The sequence below is a fragment of the Diabrotica virgifera genome, chromosome 10 (assembly GCF_917563875.1).
Source record: "Diabrotica virgifera virgifera chromosome 10, PGI_DIABVI_V3a".
Lineage (NCBI taxonomy): Eukaryota > Metazoa > Arthropoda > Insecta > Coleoptera > Chrysomelidae > Diabrotica > Diabrotica virgifera.
In genome coordinates this window covers 113901940-113924884 of record NC_065452.1, presented here as the reverse complement: position 1 = coordinate 113924884, position 22945 = coordinate 113901940, and the positions used below count along the sequence as shown (strand labels likewise).

Sequence of the window (22945 nt, the reverse complement as noted above, 5' to 3'; positions counted from 1 at the left end):
TAAATAATCAATAAAATGATATTAAAGTTCTATATTAAAAAAAAATAGCACGATTTTCATCGAAAAGTCCCGGATTTTAGGTATTTTTTTAGCCTTGCCTAGAGCCTTGTTTTAGAAACAACAGCCAATCAGAAATCTTTTCAGTGACATTTCACCACACTAATTATGGTATCAATGAACCGACTCCATGATTGGTCCTAATTTGACTCCAAAATTTTGCTGGAAAGTGAACTATACATAGGGTACCATACTCCGGATTTCGTCCGGCCAGTCCGGATTTTAAAGACACGTCCGGATTGGCGTCCGGATATGAGAACTGTCCGGATTTTTTTCTATACTAAAAAAATGGAAAACATTTGGGGGAAACACATAGGAAATTTCATTCTGTGCAGCATCTAGTTAAGTTATTTCGTTCTGTAATATTATTTTCTAGGTCTAAAGTATGTTAAAACATAGGTGTATACAGGATGAGTCATGAGGAACTGTACATACTCCTACCTCGTATGGAGGCTCCTATAAGGAATAACAAATGACCATTAAAAAGTGTCTGCTCCCATTCTTTAATAATATACAGAGCGAGTTTGAATTGAATTGAATTGAGTTTCGCATTTTGACAGAAAGGACATCGCACACACCTTATGGAAAATATAATGTCACTCAAATTCAATAAAATTTATACGAATAGATTCGTTTTAAATTAACGGTCAAATCTTATCATTGCGCAATATTAAGTTCTGATGGTCAAACTGTTGTTAACCTTTTTGCTGAAAACTTTAGCACAGTATATTCAGATAAAAAATAACATTACCACCTACTACCTCTATTGATGTAATTGACTTGAACAGGGTAACTCTAAGTATTATTGAAGTGTTCGAAGGTATTAACCAATTAAAAAACAAGTCTTCATTTGGCCCAGATGGTGTCCCTGCTCTTTTAATTAAATGTTGCAAATTTACTTTAGCCTATCCCATTTTATATTTGTTTAACTTGTCTTTGGAAACAGAAAAATTTCCTGATTTTTGGAAGGATAGTCTTATTACAACAATTTTTAAATCAGGTGATAGGGAAAATATTAAAAACTACAGGGGTATATGCATACAATCAACATTACCTAAATTGTTGGATAAATTAGTGACTCGTCACTTAAATTGAGCATGTAAAAATGTAATTATACCACAACAGCATGGTTTTCAATCAAGTAAATCTACTGTTACAAATTTATTTCGTTATCCCAGTTTTATATTAGAGGCTATTGAAAAGGGATTACTGTAATTGAAAATGTTAACTTTCTACTCTTTGCTGATGACTTAAAATTATTTCACATTGTAGAGAACTTATTGGATAGTAAAATTCTACAAAATGACTTGGATAAAGTATATGAATGGTCTATTTCCAACAATTTATTATTAAATATCGACAAATGTCATATTATTAGTTTCTTAAAAACTAACACTACAGATCTGTATGAATATAATATTGGTATAAATGTGCTGTCTAGAGTTGATGAGATGAGAGATCTAGGAGTAATTTTTGATAAACAATTAAATTTTAAATCTCACCTGCGCGTTCTATAATCTAATGCTAACAGATCTCCAGGTTTTGTAAAAAGGAATACAAAAGTTTTTTCTGTATCCGTTCTTCGAGTTTTATATTGTTCAATAGTTCGATCATCCCTAGAGTATGCTTCCATTATTTGGTCTCCTTATTATGAGGTTGACAAAGTCTTAATTGAGAATATTCAAGTACGTTTTGCTTGATACGCTAGATTTAAATTCCAGATTCTCAATAATTTTAACAACAATGATGTTCTTCAGCATTTTAATTTGTCACTTCTTGTAAATAGACGAATAAAACTAGAAATGCTTTTTATCTATAAACTAATTAACGGCTTTGTTAACTGTCCTGAATTACTATCGGAAATCCGAATTAATACAACCAGTTACAACTTACGAAATCCTTCTTTATTCTATATTGAGTACCACCGTACTAATTATGGTAGATCCGATGATCCGATGACTAGAGCTCTTAGGCACTTTAACACATATACTGTTGATCCATTTTTTAGTTCAATTTATTCTTTTAGGCAATTGTTAAATTGTGTTTATCATGTTTAGTTTGTTTATGGTGTTACATCATATTTTTAATATGTTTTATATTGTTTTTTATTGTATATGTTAGAATTTAACTATGTCAACTATTTTATAATTTATTGTATTATTTTTTTTTTTAACAAAGGTGAAACCGTTAATAAATAAATAAATAAAAATAGACAGAAGACGATCTCCAAAGATTAACACACATCTTCAATACAACAGCCAAGAAATACAATATGACAACATCAGCAGAAAAAGCCAAATGTATGACAACATCTAAATACCCACTACGATGTAAAATCGAAATTGATGGGAAAATAATAAAGCAGGAAGCAAGGTTTAGATATCTGGAAATAGAAATAACCAGTTATGGAGATGTTGAACAGGAAGTACAACAACAAAGCTTATAAGCAAGTAAAGCGGCGGGATCTCTTAATGACACAATCTGGAAGAACAAACACCTAAGACAAGACACAAAAGCAAGAATCTATAAAGCAGCAATTAGATCTATATTTACATACACAGCAGAGACAAGACCTGACACATCTAAAACGAGACATCTACTAGAAACAACAGAGATGAAAATACTTCAACAAATATCAGGGAAAAGTCTGTTGGATGTGGAGAAGCGAAAACATAAGAAGATCATGCAATGTAGAAGACATTAATGGATGGCTGACAAAACGGAAGCAGGAGTGGAACGAACACATTAGTAGAATGGTAGAGGATAGGGTAGTACAAATAGCACGAGACAAGTCACCAAATAGACAAAGAAGTATTGGCAGACCAAGAAAAAGAAACAGGCTTTAAAGCCTACATACAAGAAGGAAGAAGAAGAAGAAGAAGAAGAAGAAGAAGAAGAAGAAGAAGAAGAAGAAGAACTACAGATACATTTGCAAATATTTTTATAAATTTAACAAAAAATATTTTAAAACACAATTTTCTGATAATTTGTTTTTTGAATTTCCAGGAAGGATTAGATTATAAGAATATACTTATCTTTTAGTGAAGTTCAAAACTTTCTGCTTTGAGGGTAATAAATATTTTTCTTATTCTTATAATGTCAAGTACTAGTACATTCACCTTACGTTATTGTTCATTGTATACATTATTTACTTTTTAAATTAATTTACCATGGATTAGTCTCCTGATAGAATTTGAAGTAGATTTGATAGTGAAATGTTTGATGTATTTAACAATTATTATTTTTATCTGATCAAGATTAGTAATTGAACAGAGTAGTGCAGTAAAAGCAAATTTTATTAAAAGTTAAGGTACATTTAATTTTTAATTTTAAATTTTTTAAATTAATAATAGAATTCATAAAACGATGAACCTATACTATGCAATGAGCAGTAAATTAATAAATAAAAAAAAAAGAAAAACGAAAACTAATGTGTTCAAGTCGATAAAGAAGTAGGCAGGCCTGTATTAATCTTTTTTTGTTAGGCTTGGGTTCTAACAGAACACCAAAAGAGTAAAATACAGGCAGTAGAAATGAAATACCTTAGACAAGTTCAAGGAGTTGCCAAAAGAGATAGACTACGGAACAATCAAATAAGAGAAGGTTTGGAAATAGAGTCAACCCTAGAATATATAGAAAGGAGGCCACTCTGTTAATGGGTCCTCTTCTGAGAATGGATTATACAAAATCGGTGAAAGAAATTTGGCAGAAAAAAACGCAAAGAAGAAAGGTAGACCACCACAAACATGGGATAGCGATAGGAAAAATATTCGAAAAAAGGGGAACGATATGGATAGAAACAAGGACGCTGGCCAAAAATAAGAAGGAATGGGTCAAATTTGTACGTAATGTAAACATACAGCAGAATATAAGTTAACTTTAAGATTAAGTTGGATATTAATATTGAGTTGTTTTTGTATTGTATTATAATGTATTGTTACCCTACACCACTATTACCCCAGGCTGTGGGTGAAAAAACGTGATATAATTCAGGAGTTTTTGAAACCTATCAGGTGTTGTAAAGGACGATGCCAGGAATAACTTCTACTAAAATGTAACCAAAAATATTGTGCGCTTTTTTTTATTGCGATTTTCATTTGTTAAATTTGCAATTTTTAATGATTTTTAATTTTGCAGCTTAGGATATTGATTTTAGAGAAAAACTTTTTTATAGAAAGTTGTAGTAAATTAAAAAAACTACAATTTGAGCTATGGTAAGTTTAATTTCGTTAATTGGTTATTGCAAAACAGCCTGCGAAAGGTCCAAAATGGCCGTTTTTTACAATTGCATTATTTATTGTACAAATAATTTTTTTATTTTGTAAAGCTTTAAAATGAAGATCTTTCAATTCCAAATATAAAAAAAAATTGTAAAGCCAGATTAACGAATTTGTTGCATAGATGTTATAAATTGTTTATCCCAAGAGGTGAAATGTCGAAGGCTATAACTTTTTGAAAAAAAAAATCGTTGAGAGTTGGTGAAACATCCAATCTCCTTCTAAAGACTTATATTTTCATATTCTGATGTAAGTAAATGCGTAAAACATTTTTAAACCTCTAATTTTTGGGTTTGAAAATAAGGGGGCAAATTTCGTTATAAACATTTAGAGCTGAAGCGACCCTGTAAATCATATGAGTTTCTTACTTACAGATTATTGTTGCTGAAGACGAAACGAAGATTTATAAAAAAATAAAAAATTTCTACAACCAACTGAAGCCGAGATAATTGTTTTTTTTTTCTTAAATCGTAGTGCCTTTATTTATAACAATTAAGAAATTATTTTACAGTCATTGACTAAAGAGAGACTTATATTATCTTAAAATAAAAATTATTATAAAATATAATTACATTTAATTATTAAAAATTATTTTTTAAATCGGTGCTTTTGCAAGCGGCCGAATTTTGCAAATCGCCCGGCTCGCTTCAAATCCGCGCGCTCGGAAAATTTTTACGTAACTTGTATTAAATTTTGACAGAAAACAATTTAATAATATTACCATTATAATATACAGTATATTTACCACTGTATTTGTTTTTCTTGATAAACTTTTATATGTGAAATCCAAAAAGAATAGTCACTACAAGAAGAAAAAGTTTTATATTGTATATTATAGTAAGAAGTAACATTATTATTATTATATTTATATAACAATGAAAAAATTAAAAATATAGTTATATATTTCATATATATATGTATCATTTTTGTAATACTATTTCTTCAGAAATGAAATTTCACATATAAAAGTTTATCAAGAAAAACAAATACAGTGGTAAATAGACTGTATATTATAATGGTAATATTATTAAATTATTTTCTGTTAAAATTTAATACAATTTCCGTAAAAATTTTCCGACCGCGCGGATTTGAAGCGAGCCGGGCGATTTGCAAAATTCGGCCGCTCGCAAAAGCACCGATATTAAAAATAATTTTTAATAATTAAATGTAATTATATTTTATAATAATTTTTATTTTACGATAATATAAGTCTTTCTTTAGTCAATGACTAAAATAATTTCTCAATTGTTATAAATAAAGGCACTACGACTTAAGAAAAAAAAAACAATTATCTCGGCTTCAGTTGGTTGTAGAAAATTTTTATTTTTTTATAAATCTTCGTTTTGTCTTCAGCAACAATAATCTGTAAGTTAGAAACTCATAGGATGTACAGGGCCGCTTCAGCTCTAAATGTTTATAACGAAATTTGCCCCTTATTTTCAAACCCAAAAATGATCTCGGCTTCAGTTGGTCGTAGAAATTTTTTATTTTTTTATAAATCCTCGTTTCATCTTCAGCAACAATAATCTGTAAGTTAAAAACTCATAGGATGTACAGGGCCGCTTCAGCTCTAAATATTTATAACGAAATTTGCCCCCTTATTTTCAAACCCAAAAATTAGAGGTTTAAAAATGTTTTACGCATTTATTTACATCAGAATATGAAAATATCACTCTTTAGAAGGAGATTAGATGTTTCATCAACTCTCTACGATTTTTTTTCAAAAAGTTATAGCCTTCGACATTTGACCTCTTGGGATAAACAATTTATAATATCTAAGCAACAAATTCGTTAATCTGGCTTTACAATTTTTTTTATGTTTGGAATTGAAAGATCTTCATTTTAATGCTTTAAAAAATAAAAAAAATTATTTGTACAATAAATAACGCAATTGTAAAAAACAGCCATTTTGGACTTTTCGCAGGCTGTTTTGCAATAACCAACTAACCAAATTAAACTTACCATACCGTAAATTGTATGTTTTTTAATTTACTACAACTTTCTATTAAAAAGTTTTTCTCTAAAATCAATATCCTAAGCAGCAAAATTAAAAATCATTAAAAATTGCAAATTTAACAAATGAAAATCGCAATAAAAAAAAGCGCACAATATTTTTGGTTACATTTTAGTAGAAGTTATTCCTGGCATCGTCCTTTACAACACCTGATAGGTTTTAAAAATTCCTGAATTATATCCTGAAATCGACCTATTTTTCACCCACAGCCTGGGGTATATGTGGTAACAGGGTTTTTGAAAAAATATATATATATATATATATATATATATATATATATATATATATATATATATATATATATATATATATATATGTCTTCACATCAAGGCGAGATCCGTTTGTATCATAAGCTATACAAGATGAGATCCGTTTTGCAAGGCGAGATCCGATTTTGGATCTCACCTTGTATTCACGTGTATATAGTAACATCTCGATGTAACAATGGTGGCGATACAAGGAAATCGATTTTTGTCTGGACCTCATTTTGCACTCCTTTTGGTGATTTTTATATTGCAGTAGTTCCACTAAGTCTGCTCTAGAGGGCAGCGCGAGCTATCCGATGTGTATATGCTATATATACATTTTGTGGACAACCCGAGATCCGATAAATTTGGAAACATCGCAAATTAATTTTACGGTCAGTTCTCTCCCTCTGCTTATTTGTAGCTTGAATAAGAATATTTACATTATTAAAGGGCTCTGTAAAGAAAGGCGATTCTCAAATATCTCGAGAACTAGACGTCGTATCGAAAAAACTTAGGGAGGTTTTTTTAATGTTTTTTTCTCTGATTCTGGCTTTGGTTTAAAACTAGAACCTTTAGCCATGTAATTGTATAACTTATCACTAAGTCAGGGGAGTAATGTGTAGTGTGTTTTGAGTAAGTGTCTTGTTACTTTGCAAAGTCGACGTCATTGTCATTGCAAAGAGACGCTAATTGTTTCCGAACGTCTGTCTGTTTAAATGGTTTTTAAAATGTTTGTTTTTCTTTAATGGTTTTTAAAAATCTATATACTTATGCAATAGCAGGGTTCTTAATCTGCCTGCGAACGCGGTGGGCGTAGCAACTTTTAATTTTCAACTGGAACCTTTATTTTTAATTAAATAGTTGAAAATTAGACTTAAAAATACACAACTTTTGTTTAAATCGATAATAGCTTCTTCTAAATCGTCTAGTCGTTTTGATGACATTTTTAGGGGTTAGATGATTTTAAGTAATTTTTTAGTAAAAATTACGTAGAACACGTTGGTAAGTAGTCGAAGTCTAAAAAATTTCGGGAACATTGTTTATTTGTAGTATTATTTTTTTACAATTTTTCTTCACATATCTTCTCCACTGTTCTACAAAAAATGTCAAAAACTTAATCGCTTTTAAAAGACCTACAAAATAAAGCTAACCGCGTTCAATTTGATTGAGAGTTATTAACACAAAACTATTTTGCATATCATTTAAAATTAAGGGACCAACTATGTTGTTCACGTACTATATTAAGATTCCAAGGGAATATTTTTCAATATACAGAGTGTCCAGAAACTCCCCCGACAAACGAATACCGGAGATTCTTCAGATAATTTTAAGACAATTTAACTCAATTCTCCTAGTCCGAAAATGCCTACTAAGGGAGCTTCTCCAGAGCTATTCTAGTATTAAAAGGTAACATTGCTTTAAATCGGCAAAATACCAAAATGAAATCACTATTTGTGGAACGAAAAATTGTCTCCAGTTGCTCCATATATAACAAGAAAGTGTCTGATGGTTTACATAAACCACACTCACTCAAATGATCAACTCACATGTACGTTGAAACATCATCATCATCATACGTGGCTCGACAATCAGTTGTGGATCTTGGCCTGCTCGCAAAGAAGTCGCCACTCCTGTCGATTCCAGGCAACTTCCTTCCATCTTCTGACCCCTAAAATCTTTAGGTCTTCTTCTACATCATCAATCTATCTTTTTCGAGGACGTCATCTACTTCTTGTGTCCTCTGGTTTTGAAAAGGTTAATTTCTTAGTGTATTCGTGATCTGGCATTCTAGAAATGTGTCCAGCCCATCTAAGTCTCTGCACTTTCTTCTAACGAATTTCACAATATCTGGATCGGTGTATGACTGATACAGTTTAAAGTTGTATCTTCGACGCCATAGCCCATTTTCATTTACGGTCCCAAAAATCTTTTTAAGGATTTTTCTCTCAAAAATACCACGTCTTTCATCATTTTGAGATAAGGTCCACGTTTCAGTCCCATATATCAAAACCGGCTTATTAAGGTTTTGTATATTATATTGAGCTTTACTGCACGCTTTATATTTTTATTTTTTAAATGTTTCTAGATACCGTGTAGAGTTCTATTTGCTATTGCTATGCGTCGTTTTATATCGTCGCTTGTCGTGTTTATTGAGTTTACTAGCGACCCAAGATATGTGAATTCCTTGACTTGCTCAAAGGTATGGTTGTTAATTTGAATTCTCTGTTCGATATTTCGGGAGCTTTTAGAAACCAACATATATTTGGTTTTTTCCTCTTTTACCACAAGTCCTGATTCACTTGCCGCGTCCGCTAGTCTTGTAAAACACTGCACCATGTCTCTCACACTTCTGCCCACTATAACTAAATCATCAGCGAATGCGAGAATTTGCGTCGATCTATTAAAAATAGTTCCATTTATTCTAATATTTAATTTTCTCACTACCTTTTCCAAGTATGTAATATTAAAGAGCAGACACACCAGCGCGTCCCCCTGTCTTAGACCATTATTAATGACAAAGAATGTCGAGTGTTCTGCTCGAATTCTAACGCACGGGCTTACATTTTGCATTGTTAGTTGGGTCAACTTAACCAACTCCGGTGGGATCCCAAAGTCAATCATTGTATTATATAATGCAGTTCTTTTAACACTGTTATAGGCTGCTTTGAAGTCGACGAAGAGATGGTGGGTATCTATGTTATATTCTAGTGACTTTTCTAGAATCTGTCTATGTGCTTGAATTTGATGTATAGTTTGACTTTCCAGCAGTGATTTTTTATTCCAAGCTGTCGGACATGGTTATGTCCTTCATCAGGGAGCTACAAATGTGATGAATAGTTTGTTAACGTTGGTATAATTAATTAAAAAATTCGCTACTTACAAACTTATTGAGATTGTATCATCAATGATGTTATATTATAATGTTGATAAAATTTATCACAGTCTGTCATCTTTGTTCAGTCTAAAACTTACTCCTATATTTAAAATCAAAAATTGCTTTACATTCACAACACTTAATTATTATAAAACCATGCATGACATTGTTATTCTTAATTTTATTATATCGCCATTAGTTTTTGTCACGACAATCAAGTAGTTTTTATTATTGGCTTTTCGGAACTCTCCGTGTGTAAATTTAAAAATATTCGAATTGACAGATGAAAACTCCACACCCACAATATCAAGCAACTGGTAGTACAGCAAATTATAGGCCTATCATTGGGTGTATTGTGGCAATATAAATTATTTTATATTTGTTAATATTAGAAAGGAGTGAAGCTTTAACCTGCCAATTTTTCAACACAAAGCTTTTCATACTAACATAAAAAATAAAATATATATATATATATATATATATATATATATATATATATATAAGCTTCACTTTGTATGTATTTAGCAAATTATCGGAATGTCATGCTTGTTCCATACTAGAGGCCCAGTCATTGGACTGACCTCTCTAAAGTCAATTTTTACTTCGGACCCTAAAGATGCTTATTATCAGAATGTTTATAACTAATAGATTGCTGAATATATATGTTAAAAAAAACATTTTGTGTGACAAAAAACTTACAAGCCAAACTTGTAAGTGAAACCTTATTATTATTGAAACTTTGTTAGATTTAAACAAAAAATTATTAAAAAATCATTAATACTTTAACCTTTAACTACACGCGCTGGCGTATTTTTTACGCCAGATATAAGAATTCTACTGCAAATATATTTAAAAATTTAATTTTTGACCTTATTTATCTCTCTAACCTATCACTGGAATGTGCTTTACAATTTGGTTTTAGTTTTGTTATAATTGGCATTCTGGGAAGATCGTAATTTGCAGTTTATTATTTATTGTTTCCGGTGGTGGACAATATACGCCACGATTATATTAATATAAGTAGTAATAGAAGTACATATTTCAATTGTTTTTTAGTCATTATGGCACAAAATATATTTTTCTTTATAAACAATACTTTTTCTCCTGTAAAAAATCACATTTCAAAAAAAATTTTATTAGTAATTTTATTTATCATGGAATCCAGTTATTCCATGATTCCGGTTATAAATCCCAATTGGCTTACTGAGAAGGAACTCCAAGTATTCACTGATGCCGAATAAGGTTTATAACAAACAACTACGTGTATTTTTTCAAAAAACAGTAAACAAATCCGCTGTTGTTAAGTGTATTTTCTTGTGGCGTATAAAGTACGCCACGCGTGTCGTTATGTTATAACTTGATGCGCGGGTAGTTAAAGGTTAAAGACCATGTGTTTACCGACTGAGGCGCTCAGAGCAACAGTGGCCTAACCCACATCCCACAATTTTACCAAAACGCTTTTATTACATTAAAGTTATCCTTTATTTAAGTATTTTCAGATGCAGAGTGGCTCAAGAAACCATTGCTCACGCTGCATCTGAAAATACTTAAATAAGGGATAACTTTAATGTAATAAAAGCGTTTTGGTAAAATTCTGGGTTGTGGGTTAGGCTGCTGCTCTGTTAGCTATTGCTCTGAGCGCCTCAAATATGCTACACACTCATACTTTCCCACAATCTATGTGAGCTTATCTGGACACATGTCAATGCTGTTTGCTGATACTATTAACTAAAAAACAGTCAAGCCGGGGTAAAGGTAAGAAAAAATACCTCAGTCGTTTAGGTATTAACACTAGAAAGTCGGAGGGGCCAATTTGGCCCCTGTTGCGATTTGAAGTTATTTTAATTTTTTTATTTGGGGCAATAATAATTTCATTTTTTATTACTTTTAATATTTTGATACTAAGACTTATTTAACACAAAAAAATATTGTTTACTAAATTTATTAAATGGTTTTTCTAACAAATCTACCATAGAAGTCTAAAGGGGCCAAATTGGCCCTGTGTAAGTTATTATCGTTTTCTGGGAAATTCGACGAGCCTTTCTTTCAAATTCCTGTTGGATGGGTAAAATTATATTTATGTATGAAGAAAGTGAAACTTATCAGTCTTTCAACTATTTATATTTATGTATGTTTATTGTAAATGGTTACCCTTATACTGGTACTGATCATCTACGTAATAAAGATAAAATTGTTGGTGAACACAAGTGAACACAAAGATACAATTTATTGTGGGTGTAGAGGACCAAATGACGCGACTAATAGTTTATGCCTTTTCGGAACGATTTTTAAAAACAATTTTTAAAAATACAAGTGCGAGAATTGACTTTATTGCGATCTAATAGTTACAATGTAAAAAATGCGACTTTACAAAGAAATATATCAGACTGAATTATAATCAATGAAATGAAATACATTACACATTTGAAAAATAAGCAATAATACACAAGTTGCAGTTTGGAAATAAGGTCGACCATAGTTCAGGCGCTGACACATCGGTATTAGGGTAATGGCCTATACGGGGTCAATGGCTATAACTCCTCCACCCTTAGTTTCTGGAATTTTTCATGGAATTGAAAAATGACCTAGGTTGGGCCTGTGGTAGATTTTCTTCAGGATCATCTTCTTGGATGTGAACATTCTCCATGGGACTATCGTCTTTTCTTTGTGATTTCGTTCTAATTTTTATAAATTTAATAACAAAATATGCAAGAATTATTATAATCAAAAATATTACTGTTAGGTTCCAAAAATTAGGATGAGTGATTTTTGAGTTTTTAAGTATTAATGTTTTAATTTCTTCTTGTTTCTTCTTAATTAAATGAATCTTGTCCAGTTGAACATCTTGGATATGGACTTCGGGAATCTCTTCTTGATGGGTATGAGGAACAACTATATTCGGAAGTAATAGTGGCTGACTTTCGGAAATGAGACGATTATTGCTAAATGTTTGATCTTCTGTGCTAAACTGGCATTGGGAAGGAACTGTGATGAGATAATTTCCAGAAATTAATTGAAGGTCTGTGTTAGTACAGTTTATTTGGATTTTGGTTTTGGTTACCAAAACAGCGATGTAGTGGGACTCATCTATTTGCTGGATCATATTTTTTGAAATGTGAACTTCTATTCTTTGGCATCTCGTAGGATTGGATTTTAGTTGAAGGAGTTGAAATAGACAGTCTTCTTCACTTTTGCTTCTTAGAGGATTTTCGGGACAGAAGAATTTGGGCTTCAGGTTTGAGCATGGTACAGATGTGTATTGGTAAAAATTTTCATTCATTATCAGATAAGTGTTAGGGGACACTATGGTAGTACGATTCACAGTAGGAATCGAGTATAAATGATAGTAGGAAAATTCGTCGGGATAAGCTATTGGAACATGGACCATGAAAACAATGGTCAAGTTAGAGTAGTACGCTTCTGTCTCTAAGATATAATAATTATTTATGTCTGATGTGATATTTGGATAAATTAGTTCGTTTTTTGAATGATATTCTAAAATTTTAGTTAATATTGACTTTAGTTCATTAATTTTTACTATGCTACTATTTAAAATACCTAGTCTCGCAAATGTTATAGAGTTTTCTATATCTGTTAGTAACTGTACTATAATATTTATACTTATACTTAATTGATCTAAAATATTTCGAGTTATAAGAAAATCTTCAAAATTAAAAATAAACTTATTAAGATTTGAACGAATAGATTCTAAACCAGAGAAAATTACTTCTTGGTTACTTTTTATGAGAGAAATAGTATTATTAAAATTCTCTACAATCTCAGTCGATAATGAAATTTGTTTATTAAGTTTAGTTACAATTTTATTTTGGTTACTTTTTAGTTCTTCTAGTGCGCTATCGTAATGTTTTGCGTGTTCTGCATCTAAGTTTCCTGTGATACATTTAATTATTGAACCTAGTCCGTCTATAAGACCTCTTTTTGCTCTGTGATCAGGTAAGAGTGATTGGAGTTTTTGTTCAGCTAATTGTAGCTGAAAGAAAAGGACGCGATCAAAATTTTCTAATTCGGAATAATAAGGACTACTAAGGCTGTCTTTAATTGCAGCTGTTACATTTTGGTAGGAAAGTCTTAGAGTCTTAATTTCTTTTTGAATTGGTTCTAAATTAACATAATGGATAAATGAATGAGTACTAGATTTAATTTTTGCAGTGCCTAATTTATAAGGAAGTATTCTGGGATTATCTTTGAGATTCGTAAAGGTGATTTCTTTATTCTCGACTTGTTGAAGGACCATCATCGTTGTCATTAGGAACCTGCAAGAGTTTTTTCCGGTTAGTTTTTGGTCGTCTTAAATTTTGTTTGTGTAAAAGTCTTTTTGAAGTAGCAACTTTAATTTTTGCATCTTTAACAACTTTATCTTTCATAAATTTGGGATTCAGTTTATTTCGTACCAGAGTAGTATTTTTCCTGTAAACATCATTGCCTTCTTCGTATGTGAGTGGTTCATGTCGATCTCTATTATTATATTCGATAGTTTTGTCCTTTTGTTCGATCAGTTTTTTATTAAGTTCTTTATAAATTTCTTTGGTCAGATCTCTATGTTTTTCTATGTAGTTATTAATTAGTTTGGTTTATATTTATATCAAAAATTTCTTTAGTGTTAATGTGGCCATTTATAATATCTATCGGCTTTTGTTGAGTTACGGAGTATATTGAGTTATTATAGCCTAAAAGAGCATAAGGCATTTGATTTAAGATATCAATTTTTCCATCAGCTTTGCTTCTAATTATTCGTAGATATGTTCTATTAGAGTAGAATGAAATCTCTCTATAGCTCCTTTAGATTGGGTACTGTTTGTATTAACATAATGAGTTTTTATTTATGTATGTCGAAAAATTCTTGTACAACAGAGCTTTTTAATTCTGTGCCTCGGTCCATAGTTACAAGATCAGGAATTCCATGGTGTGTCATGAAGGTTAGAAAAGCTTTTACGATTTCAGTACTTGTCAATGCTGAAAGAGGGTTGATTTTCAGTACTTGACCGTATTTAGAAAATGTGTCTATTATAGTAAGAAACTTTTGGCCTTGACTTGAAAACGTGTCTGCAAATATTATTTCGAATGGTTTTGAAGCTGTGGGAGTAATCATTAGTTTTTGATTTGGCGGATTACGATCATATTTATTTACTTGGCAAATATTACAATTATTTATAAAATCTGTTACATTTTGTTTTATTCCAGGCCAATAATAGGTGCGTTTGATCCTAGTTTCTGTTTCTAGAATACCTCGGTGATTGGTTTTTCCTTCGTGAAATATCCTTATTTTTTCATGTTGTTCATCTTTGTCTACTATATCTTTTAAGATGCTGTTACATTTTATTAACTTGTAGGCAGAATTTTTAAAAGTGTTTTTTAAAGTTTCTAATATTTCTGGTATAAAAGTATCTTCTTTGAAGTACACAGCGTATTTGTATTTTGAGTCAATGTAATTTTTAAATATATTTATAGTTTTCTACAATATTATTTTTTGAAATTTGGATATAAAGTCTTTTTCTGTTAGGAAATATTTTTTCAATTTTTGGTTTGACGGCTGAGTGTAAAACGAAATCAATTACAATTTGGTGATCAAAAACATTAAGGTGCTTATCAGAAATGAGCATTCCTAGTATTGGATCTTCTAGACTGGTATGTACAGTTTCTCCATCATCATCTTCTTCAACATCGTTGTCTTGGTTATTTCCTTGTTCTGTGTTTTCTTCGTTATTAATATTTTCTGTTTCATCGGCAGGCACTATGTCTGCATGGAATAATGCATGACAATTTTCGTCAAAAGGAACAGTATCGATTGGAGCATCTAATGTGACAAAAATTTCGTCTTGGGTTCGATTAAAGATTTCTACTAGGGCAAAACCGTCTATTGCATTCGAAAAACATGCAGGGATTACACATTTTTGGATTGTTTGGTCAGGGATAAATATATATCCTAATTTTTGGGAAACTGGAATTTTGGCTACACTACAAGATAAGGGGTCCAATTTTTGTTTGAAGATTATCTTTAGATCAGATTTATAGTATGTTATCGGAATACTGGAATATGGAGTAGTTAATTGGGAATTTACGAAATCCAAATTAGTGTTTAGATATTTTATATTATCTAGTCCTAAAAGACCATCGAAACTTCTATGGAAATCAAAAAGGTGGAATTTAATCTTACCTTCCTGATTAAATTCTGAAAAGATGGGGATTTCTGCACAAAAGTCCTTTTTAGTACTTTGAAATACTGCAGAGACAACAAAGGGTTCGTAATAGATAAAATTTTTATAAAAAAGGTTAGCTTTTTCTGGATTTAAGAAAGATTTAGAGGAACCGGTATCTACCAGTAATTTTAATGGAGGATCGTGAATTTGGATATAAGGCAGTTCTCTTTTATTTGTGGAAAAATTTAATTCTATCAAGTCTGTTGATTTTGAAAGGGGCTGTCTTGAAAATTTTGATTATGCTCTTCGTTAGCATCATCATAAGCTTCTTGATCAGGGGTTTTTTTTATCAATATCAATGGATTCATACTCAGTATTATACAGTTCTTCGAATGTAAAGTTTTGATTTGGATTTTTGGGGTTGTGGAAATTATTTCTGAATCCTGGCGTACTATTTCTAGTATTCGTACTCATAGGAGTAGACGTATTTGGGGCGAAATTGGGATTTGGTCGCCAAGTATTATTTTGAGCTGGCTTGTTAAAGGTTTGGAAATTATTTTTGAATTGGCGAGTACTATTTCTAGTAGATGTACTCATTGGAGTGGGTCGGTTAGGAACAAAATTTGGGTTTCGTCGCCAAACATTTTGAGCTGGCCTATTAGAATTATTTTGGAAATTGGACTGATAGTTTTGGGGATTGTTCCTTTGATACTGATTTGATTGCGAAGGTTGAAAATGTCTATCATTGCGAGGATCTGTTTGAGAATTTGGATAAAAGTTATAGTTTGCGTTTCTAGATCTGTTACTATTATTATTATTATCCAAATTTAGCCATATGGCTCACACTCCCTCTAAGGAGAAAATTGACTCATCCCAGATACCTACGGTAATCAAAAGGATTGAGCTCTGGTGGGACTCTTTCCGTGTTATCGAGCCCTAGTGACTTGGTATGCAGGTTTATCTCCCAAAAATTTTCGTACACATCTGGCTGTTGCGAATAGTACTGCTTTCTGCATGGTCTTATAAAAATGTTGATTAAGACCCAACTTTTTTATGCTTTCGAGGAGGGTCTTCGGAATGACTCCAGTAGTAGACATAATAATCGGTATCGTCTGGGTACTCTGCATTCTCCATTGTCTTCGTATTTGAATTTCCAGATCTCTGTACTTGGCGATTTTTTCAGTAAATTTAGTACGTAGATTATTGTTGTTAGGAATCGCCACATCAATGAGGGTTGTTTGTCTCGTTAATTTATTGACTAATACGAGATCTGGTCTATTATGCGCCACTGTTTGGTCTGTGAGCACAGTGCGGTCCCAGTATAGCTTGTAGTTGCCATCCTCAAGCATACTCTCAGGGACGTATTGATAATATGGGAGATGGTCGGTTTGGAGAAGTCTTAGCTTGATAGCTATCTCCTGATGAAGGATTTTTCCCACTGCGTCATGCCGTTCCTTGTACTCAGTTGCAGCAAATGCCTGGCAGCCCCCTGTAAGATGTTGGATGGTTTCTTGGGCTTGACATCCATATCGGCATCTGTCGTTTTGAACATGAGGGTCTTTGATGATATATTTCAGGTAATTTCTGGTTGGTATAACCCGATCCTGAATGGCCAGTAATGAACCCTCCGTTTCAGGGAACATCTTTCCTGATGTCAACCAGTAGTTCGACGCTATATTGTCGACATAATCTTGGCTGACCTCATTGGAATGTCGCCCGTGCAGAGGTTTACCCATCCAGGCGCGCACTTTTTCGTCCTTAGTAAGGTGGTTTATGCGCAGTTCTGCTTCCCTCAGTTTTATCGGTGTTGTGTCATCTACTGCGCAGATAGCGCGATGTAGAGTAGATGTTTCAGCCTGCATCTGAAAGTAAGATCTTAAATTAGCAATTTGTTTGTCTAATTGCTCACCTATATCCAATATCTTCCTCCTAAATTCTGTGGTAATGTCGTTCTTTCTACTGCACTTTTTGGATGGTGTTTTTGTGCCTTTGTGAGGTGCGTTCTTACTTTTCGCTGAAGATTTTCTATGTCCGTTTTTGTCCACTTAACAATGCCAAATGAATAGCTAAGCGCGGAACATGCGTAGGTGTTTAGTGCCTTAAACAAATTTCTACTATTAAGGTGTGAGCGAAGCAGCTGTTTTACCCTTCGTATAAACTCAGTAGTTATCTCTGTTTTCATTTGTTTAGGGTCAATTCTCCGCGCTTGATTTACTCCAAGATATTTATACATATCGTTTTCACCCATGGCCACGATGTTCTGGCCATTTTGCATATTGAATCCTCCGGGCTGTACTTTTCCTCTGACTATATTTAAAATACGGCACTTGTCTAGTCCGAAGTGCATGCTAATATCATTAGAAAAAGTTTCTACAGTTTTTAGCATCTCATCGAGTTCGTTTCGAGTGGAAGCCATTAATTTCAAATCATCCATATAAAATAAATGATTAAGCTTCACCACCACATTGTTGTTATTTTTGATGCTAAAACCTGCATCTGTGGAGTTCAATAGCTGAGGTAGTGGGTTCATAGCTAGACAGAACCACAGAGGACTCAACGAATCTCCTTGAAACAGGCCCCGGCTGATTGCGATATTTTCAGTTTCGATATTACTTTCACCAGGTATTTGAAGGTGAATTCTAGTCTTCCACTCCGTCATTATATGCTCTAAAAAGGTCACTATATTATCATCGACTTTATATATTCTCAATATATCTATAAGCCATTCATGCGGCACTGAATCAAAGGCCTTCTTGTAATCAATGAAGGCAGTAAAAGGATTCCTCTTTTTGGAATATGCCTGGTTAGAAATGACTGAGTCGATGATAAGTTGTTCTTAGCAACCCATGGAACCCTTGGTAGATACGCCGGGCTAAACAGGATGTGACCAATTTATACAAAGTTGGAAGACAAGTAATTGGGCGGTATTTGGCTGGATCTTGGGTGTTATTTTGATCCTTCGGAATTAAATAAGTGGTTCCCTGAGTTAGGAATGATGGTATATCCTGCGGATTAGAAATAACATGATTAATTAGTGTTGATAAGCATTCATGAACACTCCAAAACTTCTTGAGCCAAAAGTTTTGAACTCCGTCTGGTCCAGGAAATTTCCAGTTATGAAGCTCTTTGATGGTATTTGAGACTTCTTCAGTAGTGAAGGGTTCGTAAAGGGTGGTAATGTAGTGTTGGCAGTTCTGTGTCGTATCTTCTATCCATCCAGCATTGTTGTTAAGAGTAGCTGGCGTGGAAAGTTGATTTCCCCAAAACTCATGAATTTCTTCTTGGCTTGGGTAAGTCTTATCGACACGTTCTACAGTAGAATTGAGTTTTCGATAGAACACCTTTTCAGAACTTTCAAAAAGAGCATTGTCGCTTTTGCGGTTGTTACTAACTTTGTACCTCCTTAGTCGTCCTGAATAAACGGAGAGCTTTTGTTTTAATGTACCCAGATACCGATGGGCTGTTGTTTTCTGGATTGTATCTTGAGTGTCTTGCGGTAGTCAGCATTATTTCTTCAGCTCTTCTGATGACTTTTCTACTTGTTACACCTCGTATGTATTCTGTGACTATACCAATATCCCTACGTAATAATTCGATCTTTCCAAGCAGTCTTTTTTCCCAGGGTACATTACATTAGCAATTGCTGTTGCTGCACAGTAGATTAGCATATGCAAATATTCCAATGTGTGAGCTTCTACGACATAGTTGGGTAGGACTTTAGTGTTCACAATTTGTAACAGCGCACCTAGTTTTATTATTATTATTATTATTATTAAAATTTTGACTCTTTTGGTAATATTTAATGTTATCTTCTTCTTTAAGGAATTGAACAGCTTGTTCAACAGATTTCGGTCTCATTGCCCTAATTATGGGCCCTAAAGGTTCTCTTAAACCCGCTAAGAATGTTTTTAGTGCTTGTTTATTAAAAAATTCTCTTTTACATGTGCGCTCCTGACCAAGATGGTGTAAATCAATATAATTACATATGGAATTTAATAAATCGAGCACCTTTTCATGAAAATGATAAGGTGATTCGTTTGGTTTTTGTTTTAAATTAACAAGATCTTGATTAAGGCAATTTTCATCTCTTTGGTCGGCAAAATTTAAAATTAATGTATTTTTTATACCATCCCAATCAGTATAGCCGCTAATAGCAATAATTTTTTCAGCCCTTCCTTCTAATTTATTTAAAATTCCATTCAATAGTAAACAATTTTCAGATTTGTAAATATTTGTATCAAAATAATACCTTAAGATTGATTCAGTTGCATTTATAAATCTGTAGAGTTTATTTATATTATCATTAAAACGAGGAATAATGGCCAAATTGGTGATATCTAACTTAGGTACAATAATAGTAGTATTTGAAGTACATGGTGAAGTCATCTTTATTTATTACTTTTCTTTCCTATATACTTATCTATCAAAAAAAATAAAATAATAACTAATACGTACACTTGATTATTATTTTCGCAAAAGGATTCAATAGACAAGAGGAGTCTGATAAAAATGAACAAAAATTTTTAGCTTACCACATTTATGCACTTCTGCTTGTTCCTGGAATTCTGGATGTGCGGATGGAGCTCAAAATCACTGACAGTTTAAAAGTTTATGAAAAATGGAAACACAGTTCTTTTTTTCGTTTAAGAGTTAAAACCCACGAATATCCTCAATGGAATTCGACGAAAAATCCAGTAAGACTACGCCACTAATAGTTTCTGCCTTTTCGGAACGATTTTTAAAAACAATTTTTAAAAATACAAGTGCAAGAATTGACTTTATTGCGATTTAATAGTTACAATATAAAAAATGCGACTTTACTCTACAAAGAAATATATCAGACTGAATTATAATCAATGAAATGAAATACATTACACATTTGAAAAGTAAGCAAAAATACACAAGTTGTAGTTTGGAAATAAGGTCGACCATAGTTCAGGCGCTGACACATCGGTTTTAGGGTATTGGCCTATATGGGGTCAATGGCTATAACTCGCGTCTTTATACTACAAAAGTAACTTCAATACGATGGCCTATGTACATGTTTTATAATACTCTTGACTTGGAAGCAATAAATGCATGGATTATTTATAAAGAAATAACTAGAAGTAGAGTCAGTCTTTGTAAGTTTATTCTTTGGCTGTGTGAACAATTATGGGCCCCATACCTTGCCTCCCAAAATCTGGAGTCTACCAACAACTATCACTGTTACTATCCAAAAACGACAAAAATATCAGTTGAAAATATTTTGTAAAGCAAATCATACTTCCAATCATTACAGCGGCTGTAACAAGGCAATGTGTGGCAAATATCAAAAACTGCAAACTGTATGGTGTTCCGAATGTTTTTGATAGGCAGCGAATGTGTTAAACAATAAAAGTAAAAAATAAAAATCAGATTCTATCGTCTAGAGTAGATTTAATTTCTTTAAACCGAGTTTTAATTGATTAAAGAATGTGGGGCCAAAATGATCCCTTCCGACTTTCTAGTGTTAAAGAGGTGATGTAGTTACAAAAATAAATTATAGATAGATATACTGACCTGGGAAAGGCATCGAAGAACCAAGTCCTTTTGGTATTAGGAAAGGCAACTCTCATTCCTGACATGAGAGGAGAATGCAATATCACAGCTCCAACTTCATATCTTGCGGCTAAATCAACAGTGGGTACAGTACCAATACTTTGGCCGTAAAGAATAATGTTTTCGGGGCTAATACCATATCTAGTCCTTAATGCTTGCCAAGCAGCATCAATATCAGCATACAGATTTTTTTCAGAAGGTTTTCCTGCACTTACACCATAACCCGAATAGTCATAACTAAATATATTACAATTAATACGTGAACCTAGACCCAAGTAAAAACTACTCATCTGTCCCAAATCCACTGCATTCCCATGTGAAAATAAAATTGTAAATCTTGCATTGCTACTGCATCTAACAAATAAGCAAGCAATTCGGTTTCCTCGGTTGGTTCTAGTGAAAAAGACTTCAATGTTTTCTTTTTCTCTTTCCGAAAATTGCCATTCTGCCCGTTCAGTCAAAGCAAAAGTGTATTTTCCATTTTCATCTGACACAAATTCGTATGTTGGCTCAGGTGGTAGAAAGGCTAGTTTAGCTGATATTTTGCTTGGGCAAGGTGGGCAACAAAACAAACAACACAATTCACTTAAACTTAGACCGTTCATTTTTTTTCATTTAAAATTATACCGGTACTAAAATATAACTACAAAATTTGTTAAAAGTCTGTGAATACTATAACAAAACCTTCCTTCTCATTGTTGACAACGCCATTATTATAAAAGCACGTCCACAATAGAGTTGTTATTGTTACCTAAAGAACAGAACACTCTTTTAGAACAGCTCGGAAGTAACTGTTCCGAAAAATAAAGTTGGACCCCATAGAAAACAACATTATAGCCACAGAATAGCAAAAAATTGTTTCTTATTCTGTGATATAGCTTTGTATTTATTTTAGAAAATAAAAAAGAGAATATTGAGACCACAAAGTACATACATATAAAACAACTTATATAGTATTTTTGAAGTTGATTTAAGAACGTAAATTGAATGAATACACAGAACGGATCACTGATGATTTTTTACAATTAATTTAAAAATTAGACAAATTATTCGCGAACTCAAGCGAGGGTGCTGCCGCTTATTTGGAACTAGAGGAATTGGGATGAAAATTTAAACAAAGCATCCGTTAACCTATGTATCAGGGTCGATTGAATGTTTGTCCAGTGTGTTCATTTCATGAATGATTTATTTATATTAATTAATTACAATAATAAAAATATTAATTACATCAAAATACGTTATCCCAATTACATCGGCCATTTTCATGCAACTGCACTGCCACCTATAGTCGATTGAGTTCGCGAATAAATTAACGCCCGGGCCCGGTTTCATAATCAACTTAAAGTGAACATTTTTAAAGACCAATTATGAAATCGATGAGCGTAGGCTCGGTCTTTTCACCTCCGAATAAATAGTTATCGGGAAGTTTATCCGGCAGATTACATGTAAATCTGTCAAATAAACTTCCATAACTAGTTATTCGGAGGTGAAAAGATCGGGCCTAAATGCAATATTGTAATAAATAAAACATCTGCTCTTCATTCACCTTTGTATGATGAAAACGCTTCACTACTAGAAAATATTTATTCATTGAAAGAAATAAATACATATTTGAAATAAATACACATTTGTCATTATTATATTTATAGAAAATTCTATTATAGGAAGCCAAAATTATATAAAAATGAAAATTATATTATTGGCGCTATTTCCATAAATTATAAATTATATTTATT

At 32.4% G+C, this 22945-nt stretch overlaps 1 protein-coding gene across 1 annotated transcript in view; it reads right to left on the bottom strand.

The window, feature by feature from the left end:
* The window catches only part of LOC114340242 (alpha/beta hydrolase domain-containing protein 17B), a 178027-nt gene extending 156045 nt beyond the window's left edge, over window positions 1–21982 (bottom strand). Inside the window, exon 1 of the mRNA XM_050641483.1 lies at window positions 21171–21982. Within this exon, the coding sequence (XP_050497440.1) occupies window positions 21171–21814 (644 nt within the window). The 5' untranslated portion in view covers window positions 21815–21982. The remainder of the gene's footprint in view (window positions 1–21170) is intronic.
* Window positions 21983–22945: the final 963 nt, after the last annotated feature.